Raw genomic sequence first — 24,792 nt, 5'->3', positions numbered from 1 at the left:
GTTCCTATGGTCTAAAAAACCCTTCCTCTGCCAGATTGCTGCTTAGCTCAGCTGATAGTCCGTCTGGCAAAAAAAGGGTTGGACCAGGTCTGAGCCAAACCCACAGATAGCTTTTACCCCTACAATCCATTTAGTGTTGCTGACCAGTGGGGAAAGAGGTGCCATCATATCCCAAGTCTCTTCGATCTTCCAAAATCAGGTGAGGAAGGTCTTCAGGATGAGCGAAGTGTCTCATGGGGTCTCAGTTCCTCAGCTGATTGACAGAGATTCCATAGGGAGGGCAAAATACAGCATGGAGGAAGAATCAGGATCAAAATGCATCTGGGAAGTTTTTTGTTAGAAACATCATGTCCTACGAAAGGTTCGTGCTGCCAGGACAGGGTGGTGGGAGGAGGAGGGCTTCCACGTCCCTTCTCGGCAGCCTCATACCTTCTCCAAATGGACCCAATTGCTCTCTTTGCTTATCAGAATTTCCTGTCCATCCAACCGGATCTGACAGAGCAAAGGATTTCCAAGAGTAGGTTGGATTCGGTGTAAATGCTGTTTTCCCAAGCTGCCACAAGGTGCCAGCATTTCAGAGTGTTCCCGTGCTGGGAGCCTGGCGGTGGAGGAGCTCAGCTGGGGAGGACCTGGGCGTGGGTTGAACCTCTCTCTGCTTCACCAACTCCCCTCCATGGTGTCATGGAGCTCCTCTATCTCCTCAAGGGTTTTGTGTGTTAGAGGGCAAAGGTGGGGAAAGTGGAAGAAAGCATCTTCATATGGAGGTGGAAATCATCCCTGTCCAGGTTGCAGTCAAAGGTTGGTTCACCAGCTTTGGGGTTGCATTCACGGAATCACAGACTCACTAGGTTGGGAAAGACCCACCGGATCATCGAGTCCAACCATTCCCATCAATCACTAAACCATGTCCCTCAGCACCTCATCCACCCGTCCTTTAAACCCCTCCAGGGAAGGTGACTCAACCCCCTCCCTGGGCAGCCTCTGCCACTGCCCAATGACCCTTTCTGTGAATTTTTTTCCTGATGTCCAGCCTGAACCTCCCCTGGTGGAGCTTGAGGCCATTCCCTCTCATCCTGTCCCCTGTCCCTTGGGAGAAGAGCCCAGCTCCCTCCTCTCCACAACCTCCTTTCAGGTAGTTGTAGAGAGCAATGAGGTCTCCCCTCAGCCTCCTCTTCTCCAGGATAAACACCCCCAGCTCTCTCAGTCATTCCTCTTAAGGCCTGTTCTCCAGCCCCTTCACCAGCTTTGTTGCTCTTCTCTGGACTCGCTCCAGAGCCTCAACATCCTTCTTGTGGGGAGGGGCCCAGAACTGAACACAGGATTCGAGGAGCGGTCTCACCAGTGCCGAGTCCACAGGGAGAATAACCTCCCTGGACCTGCTGGCCATGCCGTTTCTGATCCAAGCCAAGATGCCACTGGCCTTCTTGGCCACCTGGGCCACTGCTGGCTCATGTTCAGTCGCTGTCAACCAACATCCCCAGGTTCTTCTCCTCCAGGCAGCTTTCTAGCCAGACTTCTCCTAGTCGGTAGCTGCACAGGATTGTTGTGCCCTAGTTGTGGCAATCAGCCCATCACTGCTCTGTTACGAGGTGGATCCTGGTGTTCACTGATGCAAGAAAGGGCACCCTGTGCCCATGAGGACCACAGCTTCTCCAGCTGGGCTAGGGCTGCCTCTTTCCACACTCAAATGAAACATCATCCTTCTCTGGGACTGTGCAAATGCTGCTGCTGGACCTCTTCATCAGCATCTGCAGGCACTTTGCAGCAGGAGATTTCCCTCTCACTTCCCCAAACTGAGAGAAAGAAAGACAAGGCAGTTCTCCATTTTCTTGAATCGGTTATTGCTTCTGCTGAGGGACGTTCCCCAGGCCAGCCCTGGGGAGCTCACACCTCTCTTTCAGTTCTCTTTGTGCCCCATCTGACCAACCGCCCTCCACCCTGTGCCCTCCATCAGGTCCCAGTACAAGAACGACGACTTTGTGGACCCAGTTCCTCCTCCGGGAGTCACTGCTCTGGGGCACAGGGAGCCTCTTTGTGTCCCTTAAATCTTAGATGACAGTGCTACCAACAAGGAGCAGTTAAGGAGGCTTTTGCAACTCAGTTGAAGGTTTTTTCCTCTCATGGAAAGATACACAAGAAATACTACCTCTCCATCATGCTGATAACCTTTTGACCCTCTGTTAGCTTGATGGCAGCCTCCTACAAGACTTGGTTAATTCCTCTAATCCTCGATACATCCTGATCCCCAGATAGGCACTAATATAACCTATCCCTCCTGCATGGAGCTGGGACACCTGAGAGATGGGACGCAGCAACCTGCCACTGAAGCTGAAACCCTTGGTGTTGGTCCCTTCTCCAAACTGGCAGGCGATAGGATGAGAGGAAATGGCTTCAAGATGCACCACGGATGGTTCAGATTAGACATTCAGAAAAAATTCTTCACTGAAATGGTTCTTGGGCACTGGAATGGCTGCTCAGGGAGGTGGTGGTGTCTCCAGCCGTGAAGGGATTTAAAAGACAGGTAGATGAGGTGCTCAGGGATGTGGTTTAGTAGTGGACAGGCATGGTTGGACTCGATAACCTCAAAGGTCTTTTCCAACCAAGCAATTCTGTGGTTCTACATTGCTTCTGTAAGTCCTTAAAAGCACCATCCACAGTGGCCAACAAGCCGCAGGGCATCCCTTCAGCATCCCTCTGAAGTTCCCTCTAAAATAAGGTCCAGTAGCCCTGATTCACAGCCCCTACTTCTCTAACGACTCCCCTGGAGATGGGGAGATGGGAGAATTAACACATTTGTTTCCATAAAAATGTATTTCTTTCCCTTCTTCCTCATTTCATGGATCTTCTTTCCCACACAGGGGGGAAAAGAAGATAATTGAAGTTGATGGGTAATACAGTAAAAACACGAATCCCCTTTCAGTTTCAGGTAAGAAACAGCTGGTTTGGAGCATTATTGTTAAGACCACAACACAGGAGGACAATTTTGCTTGGGAAAATGCCTTCGCAATCATGAAATTCCTCACCTCTCTGCAGCAAATCTGTATTGATGTCAGCAGAGCAACCTCAGTTTTCACAGCCTAAAGCTCAGGCCAAGAACTTCTGTACCCTGAAATCATTTTTACACTTTCCAGTGCTCCAGCACTCTGCTTTCTGTGGCTCCACAGAGGTGTTGGATAAATTTCCTGTTTCACTTCTGGAGCAGTAAGCCACAGCTTTATCAGTGAATATTTAGCGAGACAGACCCCACTTCCAGACAATGGTGTCTCCATAAAAGAGAGCTGTGAAAACGGCGCTGTAGAGTAATTACTTTCCTGCTCACCGCAGGCCGGCAGTTCAAAACCACAGCTGGAGAGCTGACAGTGTGTGCTCTCTTGCGACAGATGGGGGATGCTCATAAACAGAGCATGTCCAGAACGTGTGCATGGCTTTTTTTTTCCCCACACACATATAAAAATGGACTTCTCAACTCAAAAGTGGAAAAACAAATGTTTCACCTTATGCTCGCAATTTATTTTAGTTAAAGAACAGATTATCTCTTTCCTTTAAAGAACTGGAAAATATTGATTTGGAGATTCCTAAGAATATTTCTGTTCTAAAGTCGAGGCAACTCTGTGAGATCTTTTCTCTTAGAAAATAAAATAGTATATATCATTATCTTTCTTCAGGGAAAAACTGTCAGCCAGACCTTCATGTGTGACTTACTAGGTGGCACTTAAAGTATGTTAGAGAGGCACTTTCCTCAGGCAGAGCCCTAACAAAGCCAAATCTCAGGCCTAGCCCTCACTGATTATTCATCTCCTTCTATACTGCGCCTCAAAACTAAGCTTCTTGGCACTGGGGAGCACTGGATATTGCCCAGCTTAACTGAGGCCATGTCAGAAGACCCAGGGGAAGGTGTTCTGCCGGCCACAGGGTACCACACGGCACCAGTGAACCCACAGCAAAGATGCCAAAACATCTGGATCACACAGAAAAAGATGGGACAGAGACATTCCTGCTCCTCTCTCCACTGCTCTTTTGCTAACATAGTGCACAAGAGCCTAAAAAATAAACATGCTGTCACCAGATGTTTAGAACATCTGGTTAGACCAATAAAGCAAAAACAACAACAAGAAATAACTGTGAAAATAAAGAGAGAGAAGACCCATTCATGAAGCCTGCAGGCTGCAGCTTCGTTTGTGACGTGACATGATGGGGTTTTCCACAAAACCCTCAGCACGTCAACAATGCAGGTGTGAGAACATCCCTGCTCCTGGGAAAAAGCACTTGCATCCTCAGTCACCAAGTCATGAAAGTGAGGGGGATTTGGACACCTGCCTCCCTAGGGCAGCCCCATGGAGATCTGCAGCTCTCCTGCCATATGGGTATCTCTGATGGACGTTTATGACCTGTTTCATCTGCACATGACATAATCTTTACTGTATTTATAGCATCCCTGGGCGGTAAGGAAGTGTTCTCATCCCTTTGCTGCACGCTCATCCCAAAGTGCCAAGAGGCATCACGATAGGCTGTGGTCAGAACTCCACAGCTCCACAGAGATGAAATTTGGGAGGTCAACAGGAGCAAGGCCCCCCAGGGCCGTCAGAGGTCCCAATACAGCACCTTGACCAAGATCTGGGCACACCAGAACAGAAAGCCAAGTCTCTTGAGCCAAGACTCGAGTCCTTGCTAAGATGATCTTTGTTTGGTCCGAGCACAAGCCATGTTTGAAGTTTTCTTGCATCTGTAAAAAACCTGGCCCAGAAATGCTGCCGCGTTACCATACCTAAAAAGGACAAATGTCCATTTTAGAGAACAGGAGGACACATCCCCACAGAAAGGGAAGCTTGCTGGGTTACACCAGTGCCCCCAGGCTGGTGCAATTCTGTGTGGGGACATCCTCATCTGGTTTTCTGCTCCAGTTAACCTCAGCTGTACCAAAGTGGGGCCAGTTCACGTCTTACATCTAGTGCTCCAGCCCAGCTTCTGCATTGCTTTAATGTCATTCATTTAATCTCAGACTCTGAGCTTTCCAGGTTAAACGCATGCAAAAACATTGCAAGACAACAACAGGTCCAAGGACATTAGACCCCAGCCCTGACCATCCAATGGGCCTCATTCTGCTTATGATTTTCACGTTAGGGCATGTGATTGGTTTAAGAAAGCACAGTAATCACAGATGAAAGGTGGGGATCATCTTGCATCTGGATCATCTTGCGTGACATTCATACCTAGGCTGAGCTTTCAGATCTGCTCGTCTGTGCAGTTCCATGATACTGGTGGCAGACAGCAGGATATTTCATCATGTTTGGTGTGAACCTTGCAGCTGCTGGGAGCTGAACCCAGTCCTGCAAGCTGCTCAAAGTGGATGCCCCTGCTGCATCCACTGAGTGCAACCACCAAGAGTGAGACCCCAATCCCACTTCTCCTGATTGGGGATAGGGATCCCTGGGACCAAAATCAGGGGACAACATGCCACAAGAGGGCACTTTCACCTCCCAGACACCGCTGCGGTAGGTTGTACATATGTAAAGATATACATATATACATATATAGAAAGTCTGAAGCCAGGAGAAATGAATCATTTGGCAGAGGTGGAGTTCTGGTTTGGTGACTGGTGCTGGCTTGTGAGCCAGTCTCCCAGTGAGACTGGGAACCAGCAGTGCAAAGAAAAACATCTCTCGTGGTGGCTGGCTGTTGGATAGAGAAGCCAGCAGGTCTTGGGCGGCGTGTCCCAGCAGACAGGAGCCAGCAAGCACAATCATCTGCAGCGGTGACTTCAGTAGGCAATAGAAAGGCAATAGCAGCGTTGCTTCCAAGTTAAATAAAGACAGATATTCCACTCAGTGCCTTTTAGCCATGCTTTCTGGACCCTGCCTGCACTCATTCCTCCGCAGTCATTTAAAAAGGCCCAGGCAGAAATGCAGAGAGATTTCTCTACACCAGCAAACCTGATTTACTTGACATTGCCCACATTTCAGCTCTGCTCCCCTACCGTTTCATTCCCCTGGAGCAAGGGGTTAAGTAAAATAAATGAGGACAATAAGAGCTTGAAAGCTCAGAGAGCAGAAACTGGCTTCTTTGCACAAATAACATTTCTTTCTCTGGGTGGTGCTGTTCTGTTTCCATTCAGTATGGGAAGCTCCAGCATCCTTCTTGTCTGCCAAGGGTGCTTGCCTCCAACTGGATCCATCTAATGTTGCCTAGCCGAGTGGAAAATACCATGATGTATATCTTTCCTTGGCAGTTTTGAGATGCATCAAAGCAGTGGATGATATCAGACCATGAAAATTGGAAATCTTTCTGTGCCTTGTGAAAATACCATGGGTGAAAGAAGGATTCTGACCAAAGCAAAGAACAGTGAGGTCCTGGCCCCAGTGAAAATAGTTGCTGGTATTTCTACAGGTCACCAAGTGCAGCAGCTTTCTCTAGGTGACATTGTATTTTCTTCAATATGAAGAAAACTGTCTCAACTGTTGCAATCATTCCAGCCAGCTCAGCTGGAAGCTATGGCCATTTTTCTGATGCAGACAGGGAATGAGGACATCCAGGCTCCACAGGCTTGTGGGACGGCCAAAATTATCACTCTCCAAATCAGCCAGCAATTACAACATCCAGCACAAGGGACTTTTCAGTGTCAGGAGCCCCTTCACAGGCACACATGGTATGCAAGTCACTTTGCATGGTCTACCCATTGTGCCTCAACTTGTCTCCAGACTCTTACAGGAGCCCCAGAGTAAGTGATCTGGCTGTACTTTCATAGATGTTAAGTAATAAGAATAATTCACCCTCCTCCAGCTACTCAGCTTGTGACATGGCTGCCTGCCCAGAGACAACATTTCTGCTGGGTGAGGAGGTGTTTTGGATGGCAAGGTTCTAGGAGAAGGCTCATCTTTCTCAGGTGTTTAGGAGACATGCAGAGCACACTGGAAACTTTAATAAGCACGGCCATAAATCCTCAGAAGATCTGATTTTATTCCAGGACAGAATCTGGGGCATGGCTTTGGAGAGGAATGGAAAGAATTTCCCCCTCAGAGGAAAAGCTTTGCTGTTTTGCGAAGTCATCCTCTCCTGAGGCGAAACAGCAGCTTTCCACCTGCTGGAGAGGTACGGGACAGAAGGCACAAGGGTGATGGTTTTCTTTGGAGATGCATTAATCTACACACAAGCTGGAGAGGGATTACTGCTGCATTGCTTTACAGGCTGCTCATGCGAAATTTCACACTGGTGAATGCAAATCTCCACCCTGGGTGACATCAGGGCTGTCTCTATAATCACCAGGCAGACGGAGCCCGAGTAGAAAGCCTATACGCTCCGCTCTGCCCTGCCTGCAGCTCATCCACAGCCTGCATGGCTCAGCCTTGGCTTTGCAGTGATCCTCATCCCTCAGCCCAACACTTGCAAAGTGCACTGATACAAAAGATGCATTAGGAACCAGCCTGCATTTGGTAAATCATTTTATTTATGGTAGCAGTGTAAGCACCTTTTAGCTTTCAGACATAAAACCAGACTAAGTTTCCCATCACCTGGCAGCTGGTTGCATCTTGGTTTAGTTGAAGTCAACAGCAACACCACAGTGAGAGCAGGACAAGGAACGGACAGTGATGAGCCAGGTCCCCCAGGCCAGGCAAATCCACCAAATAGTGCAAAAATGCACTTTTTGGTTCATCAATGATTTTGAAACCTTGAATATTCCAGTTAAAATATGTTAAAAATATAGAAAGGAGGGAAAGAATAATGAAATTACGAATATTTATTTTTTAAATATTCCTAAATATTGAGCTTTCATGCCATTTGAAATAGAATCAAAGGGCTCTTGCTAACCAAATATTTCTCAAGATGGAAGAAAGTATAAGCATTTGACAACAACCAAAACAGAGCACTTCAAATCTGAAAATATTCAGAAGAAAGTCTCAATTCAAGAGACATTTGTGAAGCATTTCAGCACTGCTGGATGCGCGCAGCAGAGGGGGTTAGCTGGGCTCCTAACAAAAGCTTGAGCAATGTCCCCACTTGCCTATCTGCTTTAACTCGGGAAGTCATCCAGAGTTCCTGGACAAGAGTTCCTTCTCTGGACAAGCCGGAGAAGCAGATCTGTGTGAACTGACCTGTGTGAAACTCGTATGGTTCAACAAGGCCAAGTGCAAGGTCCTGTACCTGGGTCAGGGCAATCTGCAGTTTCAATACAGGCTGAGGAGTGACATGGTTGGGAGCAGCCCTGAGGGGAAGGACATGGGGGTGCTGGTTGATGAGAAGCATAATATGAGCCGGCAACATGTGCTCGCAGCCCAGAAGGCCAGATGTAAACTGGGTTACATCCAAAGAAGGGTGGTCAGCAGGGCGAGGAGGGGGATTCTGTCCCTCTACTCCACTCTTGTCAGACCCCACCTGAAGCACCACGTCCAGTTCTGGAATCCTTAACATAAGAAGGAGATGGAACTGTTGGAATGGGTCCAGAGTAGGCCACAGAGATGATCCAAGGGCTGGAGAACCTCCAATACGAGGACAGGCTGAGAGAGATAGGATTGTTCAGCCTGGAGAAGAGAAGGCTGCAGGGAGACCTTAGAGCATCTTCCAGTATGGAAAGGGGCTCCAGGAAAGCTGGGGAGGGGCTCTTGATCAGGGAGTGCACAGATAGGAAGATAAGACATGATTTGAACCTGAAAGTGGGGAGATTGTGTTGAGATCTTACAAAGAAATGCTTTCCTGTGAGGCTGGGGAGGCCCTGGCCCAGGTTGTCCAGACCAGTGGTGGCTGCCCCATCCCTGGAGGTGTTCAAGGCCAGGTTGGATGGGGCTTGGAGCTCCCTGATCCAGTGGGAGGTGTCCCTGCCCATGGCAGGGGATTGGAGCTTTGAGGTCCCTTCCAACCCAAACCATTCTATGATCCTATTGTTCATTTCTGTCTCCTTGACCGAGTCCAACCAAACTGTCTGGCTGGGCTGTGATGTTACATCTTCCGCTCGAGGGACAGCACTAATCAGCACCAGCCCAGCCCTGGCATAATCTTCGCCTGTCGGAAAGGACACAGTGGGAGGAATGTGATGTGTTAGGGGGCAAGAAACATAAGTCCACAGGAAACCAGGCTTTATTAATTTTGCTGTCCAAAGAACAGCTTATAATAGAGAAAGGAAAAAAAAAATATGAAATAGCAATTGCCATGCAATGCTGTTGCATCCTTCTCCAGGACACTCCTTGCACCCTCCACTGAAGCGTTTGCCTCTGCGTGACAGGGTAGATGAGGAGCGGGGCTGCAGCCACGAGCTGAGCTCCATGGCTGTGGCGGGTGCCTCTTTGATCCTCTCTGTGGGGCTGGCCCCCTCCTGCTCCCACGTCCTGGTGCTCTGTGCTCGCTTATGATCTGCTCTTCTGTTTCTGTTTATTTGTCCTCAATTGTGTCATTGTCTTAACCAGAAAGTTGGAAAGCTCACTTGGCTTGTGTTGCTTTGCCATCTGGCGGCTAGCTAGTGCTTACAGTAGCAAACAAAACCCAAACAGTCTAAAATAGGCCCGATGAAAGTTCATTTTTATGAAGAGAGTTATGGGACGGGAAATGGGAGAGAGGCATGTGTCTAAATCCTTGTCTCCTTCCAAGCTGACGAGGAACTGTCACCAGGGCTCTTCTGACAGGGAGCTGTCACCAGGGCTTTCAGACAAGTGGAGGAGCCTAGAAGTTTTGTATCTCAAAATTCCCCATGAAAAGGGAGGGGAAACTGAGACACGGGTTCATTTGATGTGCCTGTGGCGGAACTGAATGTCCTGATTCCAAGGAAACGTCTGCATTGAGCAGTGGAGGGAATCAGCCAAGGAAAGGTGGTTCTGAGGACAAAGATGCTTCTTCTAAATAGCTGAAGTCCTGACTCTAGTGAAGACAGTGGCAGGTGTGCCATTCCTCCTGGAGGGATCACACTTGTGAGGACTGGCCAGTGAAAAATGGATTCTGGCTTCAATGAAGCGATCTTATCTTTGCCCTCTTTTCCTCCACCTGAGGGGAAAAATGAATGACCGTAGCTGCCTGGCTTAGCTTCTATTTCCCTAGGTGGTTATGGGTGGTTGGGCCCTATGAATCAAAGTGTCGCAGCGGGAGCCAGGAAATGGGGAAAGATGGAGAACAGGAGCTGAAACCACTCTACCACAAAGGGTCCAGGCAGGGGAAAGCCCAAAAAGACATTACCTGACTTCAGCTAGGGACTCATGGACGGTATTTTAACAGCTCCTCAAGCCGTTAGATTTTCAGCCTGTATTTTGGGGGGCTATATTTTGAGGACTCAGCAATAAAAGCTGGAGTTTGAAGCTGCCCATCTGCTTTCACTATCTTTCTTCTTCAGTGGCAATGAAGTGGCAATTGAGCAAGATGCTTTGCTGAGAGAGGTCAGAGACACTGGTGCGGGGAGGTGAGAGGATGCAACAGAGCAGAGAATCCACATGGATTGAGACAGCTCAACAAACAGGAGATAGATGCCCACTTTCTTCCTTCCTAAAATAAACTCATCTGATACTTCAGCCACTCCCCACGCGTGAGACCTGCACACAGTTTCTCTGGGAAAGGACTGATGGAGGGAGGCTCTGCTGGTTTGCTCCATTCTTTCCCAGCAAAACGCCATGCTTGACACAAGCCAGCTCTCTGCCCTCAGCATCCCTTGCTATCTTCAATATTACACTGCCCTTGTTGCCATAGCATCTGAGCACAGTTATCTCTGCAATGACTTTGTGTAATGGAGCCATGCTATTATCTCTATTTCACAGATGGGGAACCAAAACATAGCAAAAACCATAAAGGACAAGTCCTCAAAGTACTGAGACTCTTAAACCGCACATGACAAAGCACATCAGTATTTAAAGAGAGTTTTGTACATCCCACTAGGACCCATTTATGCCTATAGATACAGATAACTCTTTTGGCAGTTGACTTGCTGTAAGTCAAGGAGCTGCCCCCATGGACCACTCGGTCACCAGCTGAATCAGTGGTTTATCCTCCTCTTTCAGCTCATGGAGCTTCATCAGAGCCTCTCTGATCACAATAAATGAGTTGAGCTTTCCAGATGAGGCATGGCTGGTCCACTGGTGAAGGCACCAATGGCCAGCCCGATTTCTTCTTTAATTCTTATGCCTCATAATTTCTCCCTGTTTCTGGTTGTTTCCAGTGTATTTGTTCTGAAAGAAAATTCTTGAGAAGTAGCTGGTCTGAAAGCTGTTGTAAAAACATGGATGCTTCCTGCACGTGCACCTTAAAGCTACCTGGATCTTAAGTGTGCACAGAGAGGCTGATGAGCCCCTCAGATTTCCCTGCATTAGTTGTATCCTTGCTGTATCCCAGCTTCTCAAGGAACATGTATCAGGAACTCTGCATTTATCACAGAAGAAGTTTTGAATCTTGCACCCAGTAAAGTCAACAGCAGGTTTTATTGACTTCAGCACCATCAGGAGATCAATTCATAAATTTACATAGCACTTCCCATGCCGCGATCACAAACTCTCTTTTCCATTCCCTTCAGACCTGCCTCGGGCCCTGAGTCATTATCTGATCCATGGAAGCTGGGATATCTTGGTACCTCAAAGATCAAAAGAACAATTTGCACTGTTCAGAGAGGCGTTGTAGGGCTGTTGCATGTCCTTATTTTGAGTAGATTTCTCTTCCTGTAGAAGTCAGTGGGAGCTTCATCACCGTAATCAAAATCTGTGCTAGTAATCGTTCTGTTTAACTGTAGTGGTGCAGCTGAAGGGACCATCCTGCCTTGTACAGAAACTTGTATTAAAGTGTTTGTAGCCATGTAGCTCCAGAGTTTTCCTTCACCCTCAGCATTTTACCAGCACAGGAGTATTCATGTGCCCCACAACACCCCTAGCACAGTCAGAACTGCTCTGGCAATGGATTGTAGCCATGCAATAAAACCACCACGTACGCAAAGTCAGCTGCATCTGTAAAAGTACATTTTTCTGTCACTATAACCAGTGCCATAATGCTGCTGGCAGAGCGCTGTCAGGCAGGAATCACGCTGCTTCACAGGCATCAGCAGAGCTGTGCTTACTAAAGCCTGCAGCTAGACCTGACCTCCTTTTGATCTGGGAAGTGAAATAAGTTAGTTCTGCTGATGCAAGCAGTAGCTGGTATGGACAAGTGACAATATGTCATCCAGTGCTACTGGGACATGAAATATATAGCACTTTTCATGCATGCAGGAGAAAGAAGATAGGGATTTCCTACTGTTTTGTTGTTCCAGTTTGAGCATTCGGTGTAAGCGTGTATACACTGGCATTTTTTACCGGTTAAGTGATGAAGTTACACCACTGGCGTGGTAGCTCAGCAGAACTTCTTTCATGTGGACACAGTCTAGAGCCCTTCCCCATGGCCTGAGCAACTTCCCACCGGGTGTCACTCCAGCAAAACTTGGCCTTGGAGTGCCTGGATCATCCAAAGGCTCCTCTGCGGAAATGCCACCTCCCCTTTGGGAATGGTTTGATGTTTAGGAACAGGGCAGGATAACAGAAGCATGGGGTTTACAAGTGCCTGTTGCACCGGGACCTTCACTGAACTTCCTTCATCAATCTCCATCAATTCTCCCTTTCATATGACCCAATTTGGTCACTAAAACAGCTTCTTTCCTTTTTTTCCTCCCCTCTCTCACTGCCCCCAACACACACATGCACATTTCCTTTTCCTTATGCAAACAATTTTCAGATTTAAAAGTGAATTCTCAGTGCAGGCTGGAAAAAGACAATGTGGCCTTGCTTCTTATCTCCTGCTATCTGCTCCTGCTTGTACTCACAACAAGCTGTGAGCCTAGATTGGGTTTACAGTAGATTTCAAGTGTTTATGAGCCACACGAGGGAGAGAGAGGAGGGGAAATCTGGTCGGTGAGATAAGTCCAGGAAATAGGGCTAGTGACTGAGGCAGAATCAACAAGCTGAGTGAGCAACCGGACACCTCTAAAGACCCAAGGATGTGTGACTCAGTGTCACGACTTCAGTTCCCGCAGCAGACAGGAGTGCTTAGAGGGGATTCGCTTGTAATTGTTCTGTGGGGCTTCGTGCCTGGAATGGAAAAGGAAAACATCTTGATCTCTTTATAGACTTGGAATATTTTCCAATTAGGAGCCCTAATTTAAGCTCCTCAATCCATAGACAGGCTCCTAAAATAAACGGCTTGATTTTCAAGGATTGCAGAGCACATTCTGGCTTCAACAGCAGCTCACAGGTTAGACTATCACACTACAGGGTTTTATAATGTGTCGTGTAAGTCCAGAATCTCTCTGGGGCACAGAGCATCATCTGGTCTTTGTTCAAATGCCACCTAGAGCAGTGTGGCTTAGTACCAACAGGACAGGGTAGTAGCTGTTCACATGGACACTAGGATATTTTTATAATCACCTTTTATCCCCATGTGGACACGGTTTGTGATAGTAACTGAAAAAGCGTGTAGGCCTCATCTGTAATGTATTTCATAGACAAAAATATCTGGGCTAGTTATATCAGAGAACAATAATCCATATTGTGCTAGACAGCTCAGAAAAAGTCTCTCAGCATGGCTGTGGAATGAAAAACTGAGGTTGGATACTCTTTCTCTGAAAGTCCAACTGGAAGAAGTCTTCATGTTCTGAGGGTTGTTTCTAAGCTGGAAGAATTTTGCAAACCATGTCCTTCAGGAGAGACATTCTGGTTTTGCTTTAAAAACTGTAATTTATGACATACTTTCACGTCTCAGCTACTGAGCAGAAAGAGAGCCTTATGGAGACCATAAGTGACATGGATTTCCTACAGCCATCATCTGAAGAAGCCTGGACCACCGCAGATTTTGTACTGATTTAGCTAACTGAGTTAACAGCAGTCTCATTTATTTGCTTGTTTGTTTTTCTCATGTACTGGTGCAGCCTGCCATTTGGATGCAGCTATTCTGTAGTTTACTTGCTCCAGCATCTTCATTTTTCCTTTGTGTGTTGTAATGGCCCCAGCACACATCCAACTTCAGCTGTGAGCTCCAATGTCCCAGGATTCATGTGCTCAGGTCACCAGAGGCTAAGCAATGCTCCAGGCAGTGCCCTGGTTTAGGCACCTCTGAGCATATTCCTCAAACGCTCTCCATCGTTTCCACCAAGAAAACCAAGCCTTCCCTTCTCCTTCACACAAGTTTCTCTTCTACCCACATGCCTCTCTGCATGAACCTCCTTCAAATCCCTATTTCATCTACACTTCTGTCATCTGAGGCAAACATGCCTTTCTCTCATCTCCTTTCCTTGCACTGGGAAAATTACTTTCTTCTTGTCTGAGACAATTTCTCTGGCCCATAAACGGCTGATCAAAACAAAGTTTGTTGAGCTGAGTACCCTCCATTGTCTCCATTCTGGTAGGGATGTCCCAGAGGCCCCGTCAGCAGACAGGGGTATGTCCTGACATCGAGACATTTCATGGTACAGCAAACGCTCACAGCAAGCACTTCATAACATTAACCAGAGAGATTTCCCAAATCATCGCTCCTTTCCATATGGGAGTAGTTATTCTCTCATAAAACACCTTTATACCAAAAAGGCTGCAGCCTCTCTTAGGAGGAGCGGGCACTGAAATGCTTTAATTTGAGTGGTGTACCCCAAGCTGTCTGATGATAGTGCGTAGACAAGGCCCAAAGTATAAGAACTCTTCAAGGGAAAGCCTTTTGTGGAAAGGGCTGTAAAACACCATTTTACAGTGTTGTTCTAAATTTCCTTTTTATTTTATGGTTCATCAAATTCGAAGAGAAACCTTCTCTGCAGAGATGTGGAATGGGAAACATACTTCCATGTCAAAACACTTGGAATCGCATCAAGCTCCTGTTTTAGCCATTTCTTTTTCTTTAATTCACCTTGGAGGTTTGTTTCTTCTTTTTTTCCTGTTCATGCATTCAGCTGTTTATGTTGCTTCTTGGTGGAGCCAACTCCCTTCTCAGTCTCTTCCCTTCAGCTCACCTCCTTTACCTTCCATACTGACTCAAACATAAGGTGAGATGTTTTCAAGAAGTTATCCTCTGTACAGAAAGAAATTAGTTGTTTGCTTAGTTGTTTTTCCGCAGACACCATAGCAGATGGAGCCCCTTTGTAGCTCCAGATGTGTCTTCACAGGTTGCCTCTGAGCAGAAGCTATTCCAGTAGCTCAAGGCAAAAATGGCCGGGGAGGCTCCCAAAGAGCTGCAGATTCTCATCAGCATGGTGCAAGACTTTCGGGTTTTGCCTAAAGAAAGCATAGTAGAAACCTCAAACCAAGGAGAAGCAAAGGGATCAAGCTGTGGAGCTGGACTCTATGGGGGAGCTGTGCAGGAGAAAAGGGTATCATGGAGGTTTATATTAAAAAAACCCAAACATTGACCACCTCTTCTCCTGGAAGAGGTGCCTCATGTAAAATTGATGATGAAAAAACAAGGTAACAGCAAATCTTGCAGTGAGCTTGGGGTCACCGCTACTTCTCTTTTCTTAAGAGGCAAAACTCTGCTGGAGGAAGAGGCCTGCTTTTAATTTCTTTTACTTTTTCCTTCTATTTTTCTAGTTAGCATCAGCTGGGCAGGTGTTTCTGCTGGTGTGAAAGCGAAAGAGAGTGGTAGGGGCTCAGTTGGGATGATAAATACTGCTATTATTAACTTAAAGGAGCACAGTAGAAATACAGGGGGGAAACGGTGAGTAACAAGGACTTTCCTCCAAAAACAGGAGGGAAAAAAAGGGAGCAAGACAGAGGTGGGAGTGCAGGGTTTTGGGGAGGAGTGTGCGGAGTGACACAGCCGCCATGAGGGAACACAACTTTTCTTTGTCTCTAAAGGGTTTTTTTTATTGTGATATCACCAATTTAGAATTATTTATTTTAATATACTCATCACATTTATCATTAATACTAGACTGGGGGAAACACATTCCATTTCAGAGGTCTTTTTCACAGTAAAGAACAATTGAGTAAAGCTGAGGGGTTCTTCCCACGACCGCCATTTCGCTGCCCTGTGAGAGGTGAGAGGCACTGGTTGCCCATGGCCCTTGTCCTGCCCTTTGGAGGAGAAGAGCCGATGGCAATGGCTGCTCCCCCCGCCTGGCTGACATTGACAGGGCAGGCCTTCTCCTCACCACCCCCCGCCATTTTGTGTGGTGGGGAGCAAGCTGAAGCTGCTCCACACACAGCCCCGTTCCCTCTCCCCTCGCCTCCTCAGGGCACACAGAGTCCCCCACAGAGCAGATCCTTCTCTCCTCAAGGCCTGTGTCCCCTCAGCAGCTCCCCCTGCAAGCTCGGAGACCCTTCAGGGGCAGCTAGGAGAGGAGCCCATGGCTGAGGCGCTCACCTCAGTCCTATTTACTCACTGTTCCGCAGACAGTAAAACTCCACAATAAACCCTGGTCTGCAGCACAAATCAAGGCAGTTCAGCAGAACTGAAAGATTCTTGCTCCCACTAAGTAGAAATTGTAATCCTTGGGACATTTGTGAACCTTCAAACATTCCTTTGTAAAGGATGATACAGAACAACAGTGGCAATTCCTCTTTTTCTGTCCCCTCCTTTTATCTCTGTAACCAAAGCTTTTCTTTTGTTGTGATTATATCACCAATATATGATTATTTCACTATACTAATCACATTCACCATTAATACTAGACCAAGGTGAAACATATTCTATTTCAAAGGTGTTTTGCGTGGTAAAGATTGATTGAGCAAAGCTTGGAGACCCTCCAGGGGTGGGAAGGAAAGGAGCCCATGGCTGAGGTGCTCCCTTCAGGAATCTCAGCCACGAAGGGGACTGTGTCCTGTCTTCATTCAGGGACCTCAGAGTGGGTGGCAGCCCCATCCCTGGTGGATGTGGCTGCTCACATTCGCCTCTGCAGCTGCAAGGTGTGCTAACAGGCGTTTTGCCTCCAAGTGAGCATTGAAGGGGCTGAGCACAAAAATCCCAGTGAAAAAAGGCATCACCAGGGACACAATCACAGCAGTGAGGTCGCAGGAGAGCTGAGGGTCCATGCTGAGGATCACACAGGAACAGAGCTTGCATGGCATCAAAGATTTGCTGTGATCTCTGTCCTGCCCCTGCCACCAAGATGCTCTCATGGGGGCTAAAGTCTCACCATCCTGCCCTGAAACTTTGCAGCCCAGAAGGCCAAACGTATCCTGGGCTGCATCAGAAGTGTGGCCAGCAGGTTGAGGGAGAGGATTCTGACCCTCTGTTCCTCTCTTGTGAGACCTCGTCTGGAGTATTGTGTCCAATTCTGGAATGCTCAACATAAGAAGGAGATGGAGCTGTTGGAACGTATCCAGAGGAGGGCTATGAGGATGATCCGAGGGCTGGAGCACCTTCCATGCGAGGACAGGCTGAGAGAGCTGGGGTTGTTCAGCCTGGAGAAGAGAAGGCTCTGAGGAGACCTTCCAGTACCCAAAGCTACAAGAAAGTTGGGGAGGGGCTGTTTACAAAGGCTTGTAGTGACAGGACGAGAGGCGAGGGGTATAAACTGGAGAGGGGTAGGTTTAGACAGGACATAAGGAGGAATTTCTTCAGAGTGGTGAGGCACTGGAATGGATTGCCCATAGCAATGGTGGCTGCCCCATCCCTGGAGGTGTTCAAGGCCGGGTTGGATGGGGCTTGGGTAGCCCAATCTAGTGGGAAGTGTCCCTGCCCATGTCAGGGAGTGGAACTGGATGGGCTTTAAGGTCCCTTCCAACTCAATCGATTCTATGATTCTATGATTCTATGATTCTATGATTCTATGATTCCCTTCCTGCCCTTTGTCTGTCTGTCTGCACTTGGGTCACGAAATGTCTTTCACTGTAACACTTATATTCTGCCCAGCCTAACCTGCAGGAGGGTATCTCTAAAGTCTAGTAAGAACAGTAAAGAAATTGGAACACATGAACTGAGACACACATGAGTGCAGTCACAAACCAAACTGGTTTAACAAGAGAGTTACATGACACATGAAAAAAAAAAATTCCCATAAATATTCATAAACACAGAGAGTGGAAACACCGATGTTTTATAAATGATCATGTATTTAAAAACAAAATCAAACCCCAAACTTGTTCCAACTTCAAAATAAACCCTAGTCCAAATAGATAGTAACACAAATCAAGACAGTTCAGCAGAACTGAAAGATTCTCGTTAAGCAGAATTTGTAATTGTTGGGGCATTTATGAACCTTCACATAACATTCCTTTTCCAAGAATAATATAGAATCTAGCAATAATGGCAATTCCTTTTTTTCCTATCCCCTCACTTTATCTCTGTAACCAAAACTTTTCTTTTGTTGTGATAATGATTTTATCACTAATTTATGATTATTTATTTTAACTCGCTAATCACATTCATCATTAATACTACACCAGGGTGAAACATATTCTATTTCAAAGGTGGGTTTCATGGTAAAGATTGATTTAGTAAAGCTGAAATGCTTTCCCCAAAAATGTTCATAGCAGTTTTGTTGATTTTCAGTGGAATTTATCAAAGTGGTTTTAGTTACATTGGCTAGTGAAAATGAAACAACCTATCTTCACTGAAATGGGTCTTTCTGATTTCTCTGAACGAAACCTTTTTGAGATGATCACTTCAGTTTTCCTTGAAATTTCATTTCATGCTAAAATTCTAAAGTTGTCCTTCTTGTCAATTCTAAATGAAAATTAATTTTAACGGATGGGAATTTCCTATAGAATTAATATTTTTATTTCAGCAATATAGCACTATTATAACTAATGATAATTCAGTTCAACTGCCCCTCCAAGTTCCAGCTATGCACAAGTACTAGTATTAGAAGTTGCTTAAAGATAGCACAGACACAGAGGGTTTCTTACCTCATCCAAAAACTCCCCAGCAGCACACCAGATGAAAAAAACAGATTTACATCTCTCCATGCTGGTTCTCTATTTCACCCTTTCTATCTTGAGGGTGAAATTTATGAGGCTATTTTTACTCAATCTCTTGGACCTATCTGAAAGATACGTTTGTACCAGCAAAAGCAAATTCAAAGACACAGTCCCTGCTTTGGGAACAGACAGTGGGAAGGTGCGTTGAAGCTTGTCATGCCTGTGCGATTTTGACTCTTGGTTAAAGATGTGTCTTCAAGCTTTCTCCCTCCCGAACACAAAAACCTGGCTGTTGGGACTTGGCTGATTTCACTGAGCTACTCCAACAAAGCCATCACCACAGCCTCTGGTCTGCTTGACCATTGGCCCAGGCTGCAAAGTGCCTTCAGATTTTCAACCAGGATTATGAGAGGAGCACAGAGAAAAAAAAAAATTGTTGCTATCATTATTTTCCTGTAACATGTGGAAATGATGATGGCCTCTTAAAAATCACCACATTTTCCTCTTAGAAAAGAGAAACTGAAGCGCAAAAGTGTGTGTGTGGTTACATGTCAAGCACTGGAACTCCCTTTTGACTTCACATACTTTCCTCTTATTTCTAATCAACATGTTGAGGAATTTTAGAATGCAATAAACAGTATTTCTAAACAACCAGAAAGCAAAGCTTGCTTATTTCTGGTTTGATGTAAACATTTATAGCACAGCTCTATCCTTAAACAGTTAATCTTATAGTGACCTATTAAAATAAAATGAATTGTGTTATAATTCATCCTAAAGCAACCTCAGGGTTAGTGTATCAGGTAACTCCTGCTTTTGCAGTCCTCATGACGTTTTTAATCAAATTCAGCTGTAATTGCTGGAGCATACACATGCCTCTTTTAATACTCTGCCTACATTTGGGACTCATATGAGTCTGTTTTCTCTTAACATATCTAATAAATAGAAAACATGAAAAGAGCACATTTTGCAGGACTCCAAGCTTTTCCACCGTTTCATTTGTTCTAGCAATTGTCTGACAGGCTTATGAGAATCCAGCACTTGTCAGGTTTCCCCCCCCACCCCTCCTCCTGCCCTTGGATAAAACTCTTTGTGGGTTTTAAGTCACTGTTTGTATTGCTAGCACCCTGTTAAAAGGGCAGAGGCAGAGGGGAGAGGAGCTGCCCCTGCAGCGAGCTGGGAGCACGTATGTGCAGGAGAGAGATTTCATTGGCATCTTTAAAGAATCACCGCCAGTGATGGATGTTGAAATGTTGCTTACATACAAGTCACCTAGGGTTTGTTGATGGAAACGTGAAATGTCGTGTCTGCGCTGGGGCTATTTGTGTAAACAGAACTTCTGTAACTTTCTCTGCTCAGGAGGGGTTGATATTTTTTTTCTGTCTCCAATGCTCCAGCTGTTTCCAATTTGCCAGCAATTTTCTTTTGGGCTAGTAAAGCTCCCAAGATGACTGCAACTAGCCACATGGGTTTCTCCACTTGGCTGTAGGGGTTGAAGACAAGGGGTAGCAAACCCGGCTTGGGATCCAGGGCAAGCGTTTCCTAAATTCTAGTTAGCTCCAGCCTTTAAAATTTATTTCCTTGCAGTTTGTTAGGCGGGTGCTCGGGGTCCCTGTCCGACCTGGGCTGAGCCTTTGGGCACTTTTGCCTAAAATAAAGGGAAAACGAGCGGGGCAGAAAAGCGAGAGCCTGTTGGCTGCCCCCTCACCGAAAATAAGAGGAAGGGTTTGTTAGCACAATGATAAGCCCTCGGGGTTCCTCTTCAGCTACGCGTTTTGTGTAATTCGCACGTGGAAACGTGAGAAAAGAATGAAAAATGACTTTGAAATGCGATCCGATTGGGTCCCTGGCTGGGTGGGTCGTGAGTGTGCAGGAGGGATTTCTCCCATCCCCACGGAGAGATGCGATTAGGGCTTGAAAACGGCATCTAGAACGCGAAACACGCGGGTTTTTTTTTAAAAAAAAAAACTTAAAAAATGACAATATTGATTATATCAGGGGTTCAATCCCCATTTTCGACTTCACACCTCTCAAGTCCCTCCTGTCGTTTTGATTTTTTTTCCTTGCCTGTCGCTTTACTTTGCCTACGAAACCCTCTCTCGTAACACAAACAACAACAATAACAACAACAACAAAGAATCCGAAGAATTTCGATATTAAAAAGTGGTTCTGGCGAGGTCCCTGGTCCCTGGGTACAGGTCTGTGTCTGTTTTCCTTGGAAATTGGGAGGAATGCTAAACGCCTCGTCTACCAGAGAGTAAATTGTGTGCGGAGCTCTAGGCACGGCTCCCAAGTTGCCCTTTCACCCCTTCACTTTATATGTTCCTCTTATTAAGGAGAAAAATGTTTCAATATGTTGGAATTTGGGGCAAAGCCGGGAAGGAGAGAAAGAGAATAGAGAGTGGAAGGACATTTTCCAAATAGTTTTGGTAACCCTTCTGGGGGTTACATTTAAAATTAACATCTTTCTGAAATCCCTAGAAGTTTCTTCCTTAGGTTAGTGCAAAATATTACCTGCCAACCCTTCCAAGATGACAATGTGCACTAGAAACCTGAGCCTACGGGGAGAAAATACCCCTGAACTGAAGATGTGTTTCCTTCCCCTCCCTAAACGCGTTACTGTTTGGTAGTAGTTGGGTATTTAAATAGCTGAAAGGATTCTGGAGGTTTGGGCTCAGAGAGAAAGGGTGAATTCCTGATCCACCAGAGAGAATAGTTTCGAGAGGGTTTCAGCCTGCGATATTTTCGGTGCTGCTGCAAGGGGGGAAATGGGTTAACAGTTCGCAAGGTAAGAGTCGGGGGGAAAAGCTCAAAGTAAGGAACGATGATTTAAAAACGGATATTTGAAACTTCCTTCTTTAAAAGGGGGATTTAAAGTAGCACTTGAGCTCCACTCAGCGTCTCTTTTCGGCTTGACTCCTCGGCTATATTTTTTTAAGAAAGTTGTGATTTTTTTTCCTTTTTTTTTTTTCTTTCTCTCTCTTCTTTTTTTTTTTTTTTTTCATTCCTTAAAGTTGCGAGGAGAGCCAGGAAAGCTCATTGGGCGAGGATGTCCCATCGTGTCCCATCTGAGGGAGTAGCTGAACTATTGATAAGGGGGTAAACGGAAATAAAATGAAAAGTAGAGGGCATAGAAGAGAGGAGAGGAAAGCACGCCCTGAAGCTGCGAGCATTACAGAAGCCCCCTGAGGAAATGCCTGCTTGATGCAGCCTGCCTGGATGGGCTGGGAATTTTAACTCCAGCACAGCTTTGGATCTAACAAGTTTAACCTCTCCTCTTTGCAACCCAGAACTGGTGGGGAGTTGTGGTTTTGGTCTCAACCTGGATCTTTACAAACTGCTCTGCCACTGGTTGAGGGGAAAGGGTATCAAAGGTGAGTCATTTAAACAGCAAGAGGCGAATCGAAAAGTGGTTTAAGGGATCCTTTTCTATCGCGACTGATGCTGCTGGGGCAATGCGATTGATAAATAATCCATAGCAGACTTCGTAAAGCTGACTCCGAATATGCAGATGTATTTATTTATATGAACACGCCTAATTACGAGAGCTGGGGGAGCAAGAGAAAGCTAAATGGGAATCCTTGACCTGAAAGAACTTAGTGGAGGAGCAGAATTACCTTGTCCGCCAGCTCTGCCTGCCCCCACCCCCGCCGGGAGCTCAGGAGCAAAAGGAACCAGGAGGGAGGACGACAGAAAAAGAGAATTGTGCTCATCAGAAACACACTGGAGATGTTTCAGTGTTCTCCTCGGCTGCCCTCGGTGCCTTTAACAATCAATAAAGGGGATGGGGGTGTATGTGCAGATAGCCGAGTTTTCTTTTCCAGAGCTGCTGGGCTGTGGGTTTTCGCTTGCTTTCTCGGTGTGTTTCACCAGCAGAGGCTCCAGGGGAGCCGGCGGGGCTGGTTTCTCTGCCCGTTCGGGAATGCCGGGCACGGAGGAGCCGCAAACCTGCGGGATCGACCAGCGGGTTCGGCTGGTGCCAGCTCCGGGCAAACTTAGGGCCCCACAACTTGTCCCAGAGAGCCTGGAAAGGGGGAAAAAAAATAGCATAGACCTCGTGCAACTCTTCCTGCATAGCTCTGTTTGTGTAGTATAGCTTTTTCTATAGTAAATTCTGGGTAAACGTCCAACTCCTCCCTTCCCACCCCGGGAAAACGGGACCGTCAGAAAAGCAGCTCCTACCAGCTGCTTGCTGGGGGCTTGAGGGCTCGTGCTTCTTAACGATGCACTAATTACAGTAAGCTAATTGCTTTCTGTTGCTTTCCAAAGAGACTAAAGAACCTGGGAGGAGCGGTTAAAAAGAAAAAAAAGTGTTGTCGGGTATTTTAGTGACTGCAGATTTATTTTCCCACACGCACCGTCACGTTTTTTTCGCGATCGTTGTTCATCCCTGCATCTCTGTAGCGATTCCGTGAAAGCGGGGGGAGCAGAAAACGTGTTCACCAGGAGATCATCAAGTCTTAGAAGTGCAAAAAAACAGATGCAGCGCGGTGATGCGAGCAGGAGATAAAGCATCGCTGTGTCTGAGTATCCGCACTGAGACTGACGGTCCTGGGGGGTTTGGGGCCGTTTGGAATGATATTTCCGTTCGCCAGTTTTATTTTTAATTTATTGTTTCATTATTATTGGTGAGAAAGGTTCTTTAAATGAACAGAGGCCGGCGGGCTAATGCCTGGGAATGGTTTCAATGAGCCAGGAAAGGCAACTGCCCTTCATTTAGCCCAGCGAAACCCTTGGTTACAAGTCAATAGGGTTAACTAGTCTCGACATGAAAACATGGGTATTTCAGCTGGCTTTTAATTGTTGGCTAAGAAATTCAGTTAATCAAATGTCAAACATTTCCCTCTGGTCAAAAGTGAAGAACGCTCTTTTCCTTGGGGGGTGGAATCCAAAAGCAAAACCAAACTGCTGTTGAAATATAGAAATAAATCCCTGTTTTATGAAGTCTTGTCTACTACTTGCCTTTTAGTTACTGTTGTGGAAGTGTTTGTGTGTCCTCCTTTTAAAGGCTACGCTTAAATATTTCATCAATTCTTAAAATTTGTTACTATACTTATTTTTTAAATGTTTTGTGTCTTTACTTTTTCCATACACATTTACATGATTTGATTTATTTTTCTTTAAATTTCAGGTCAAGTTTAGGACCTTTAAATATATATATTAAACAAGTAAGGATGTTTCAGACTGTACCAGACACTTCGTCTTACGTCAAGGTAAGACATGACAGCATCTTTAAACAGGTAATGTCAACAATTACAATCCTCCAACATTCACAATCATTTGTATTAGCTGAAAATCTCGTTCCCATTCTCTGCTTTGGTGGGAGAGGGGCCAGAGTCTTGTGTATTGGTTGTTGTTCTGGAAATACGCAAGGTTGAGTCAAAAATTGTATCCTCATGGACATTGTATCCTCATATCCTCATATGTTGAAGTGTTCTCATCTTTTGTAGAACACTGATGCCTGCTTTGGTGGGTTGGACTCTAACCAGTATTATAGTGCGGGTGTCCTGAATTACGTTATAGTGGTGGTTTGTGGTGGTTTGTTGTTCTGAAACCAATATGATAGAGGTGGTGTGCTACCAATGTTACATTGCAGTGGTTTCAGAAATTGGCTTCCAATTTTCTGATTTCTTAGATACCACTTAGCCTTGAACCAAAGCTGAATTCTGTTTCACATCCCTCTACTTCTGTGCTGCGCCAGCTACTGAATCCAATATGTAAAATGATATATGAAGTTATGGGTTTTTGAAAGGTACATTTCAAAATGGATTTAGAAGAGAGAAAAAATATTTAATGAGTTAAATGAAAACATCTCTTTCAGTTACTGAAGAAATGGATTGTCACACCAGGCAGTGCTATGTGATATTGGGACTTCTTTCACAGTGTTACTTATGGTTTTCCTTGAGCAATGCTTCTGTACAATTTAGTAGGCAGATTGACTTTGATTGTTTTTACTGATACTGACTAATGCCAGGCACCTCTAGATCTTGCACTCTAGATAGTTGTTTGTGTATCTTTTTAAGTAAAAAAAAAT

The 24,792-nt window shown here is 45.9% G+C and overlaps 1 protein-coding gene across 4 annotated transcripts in view; it reads left to right on the top strand.

The window, feature by feature from the left end:
* Window positions 1–21,426: 21,426 nt before the first annotated feature.
* FLI1 (Fli-1 proto-oncogene, ETS transcription factor) overlaps window positions 21,427–24,792 on the top strand; it is a 90,118-nt gene continuing 86,752 nt past the window's right edge. The window contains exons 1-2 of one of the 4 annotated variants that reach the window (XM_069876528.1): window positions 21,427–21,546; window positions 23,890–23,971. In XM_069876528.1, the coding sequence (XP_069732629.1) occupies window positions 23,933–23,971 (39 nt within the window). In that variant the 5' untranslated portion in view covers window positions 21,427–21,546; window positions 23,890–23,932. Of the gene's footprint in view, window positions 21,547–22,045; window positions 22,133–23,889; window positions 23,999–24,792 lie in introns of those variants that run through there. The other 3 variants (XM_069876526.1, XM_069876527.1, XM_069876525.1) reach the window with 3 other exon arrangements.

The sequence above is a fragment of the Phaenicophaeus curvirostris genome, chromosome 25 (assembly GCF_032191515.1).
Source record: "Phaenicophaeus curvirostris isolate KB17595 chromosome 25, BPBGC_Pcur_1.0, whole genome shotgun sequence".
Lineage (NCBI taxonomy): Eukaryota > Metazoa > Chordata > Aves > Cuculiformes > Cuculidae > Phaenicophaeus > Phaenicophaeus curvirostris.
Note: the sequence above shows the minus strand (reverse complement) of the source record. Positions and strands in the feature narration are given on the sequence as shown.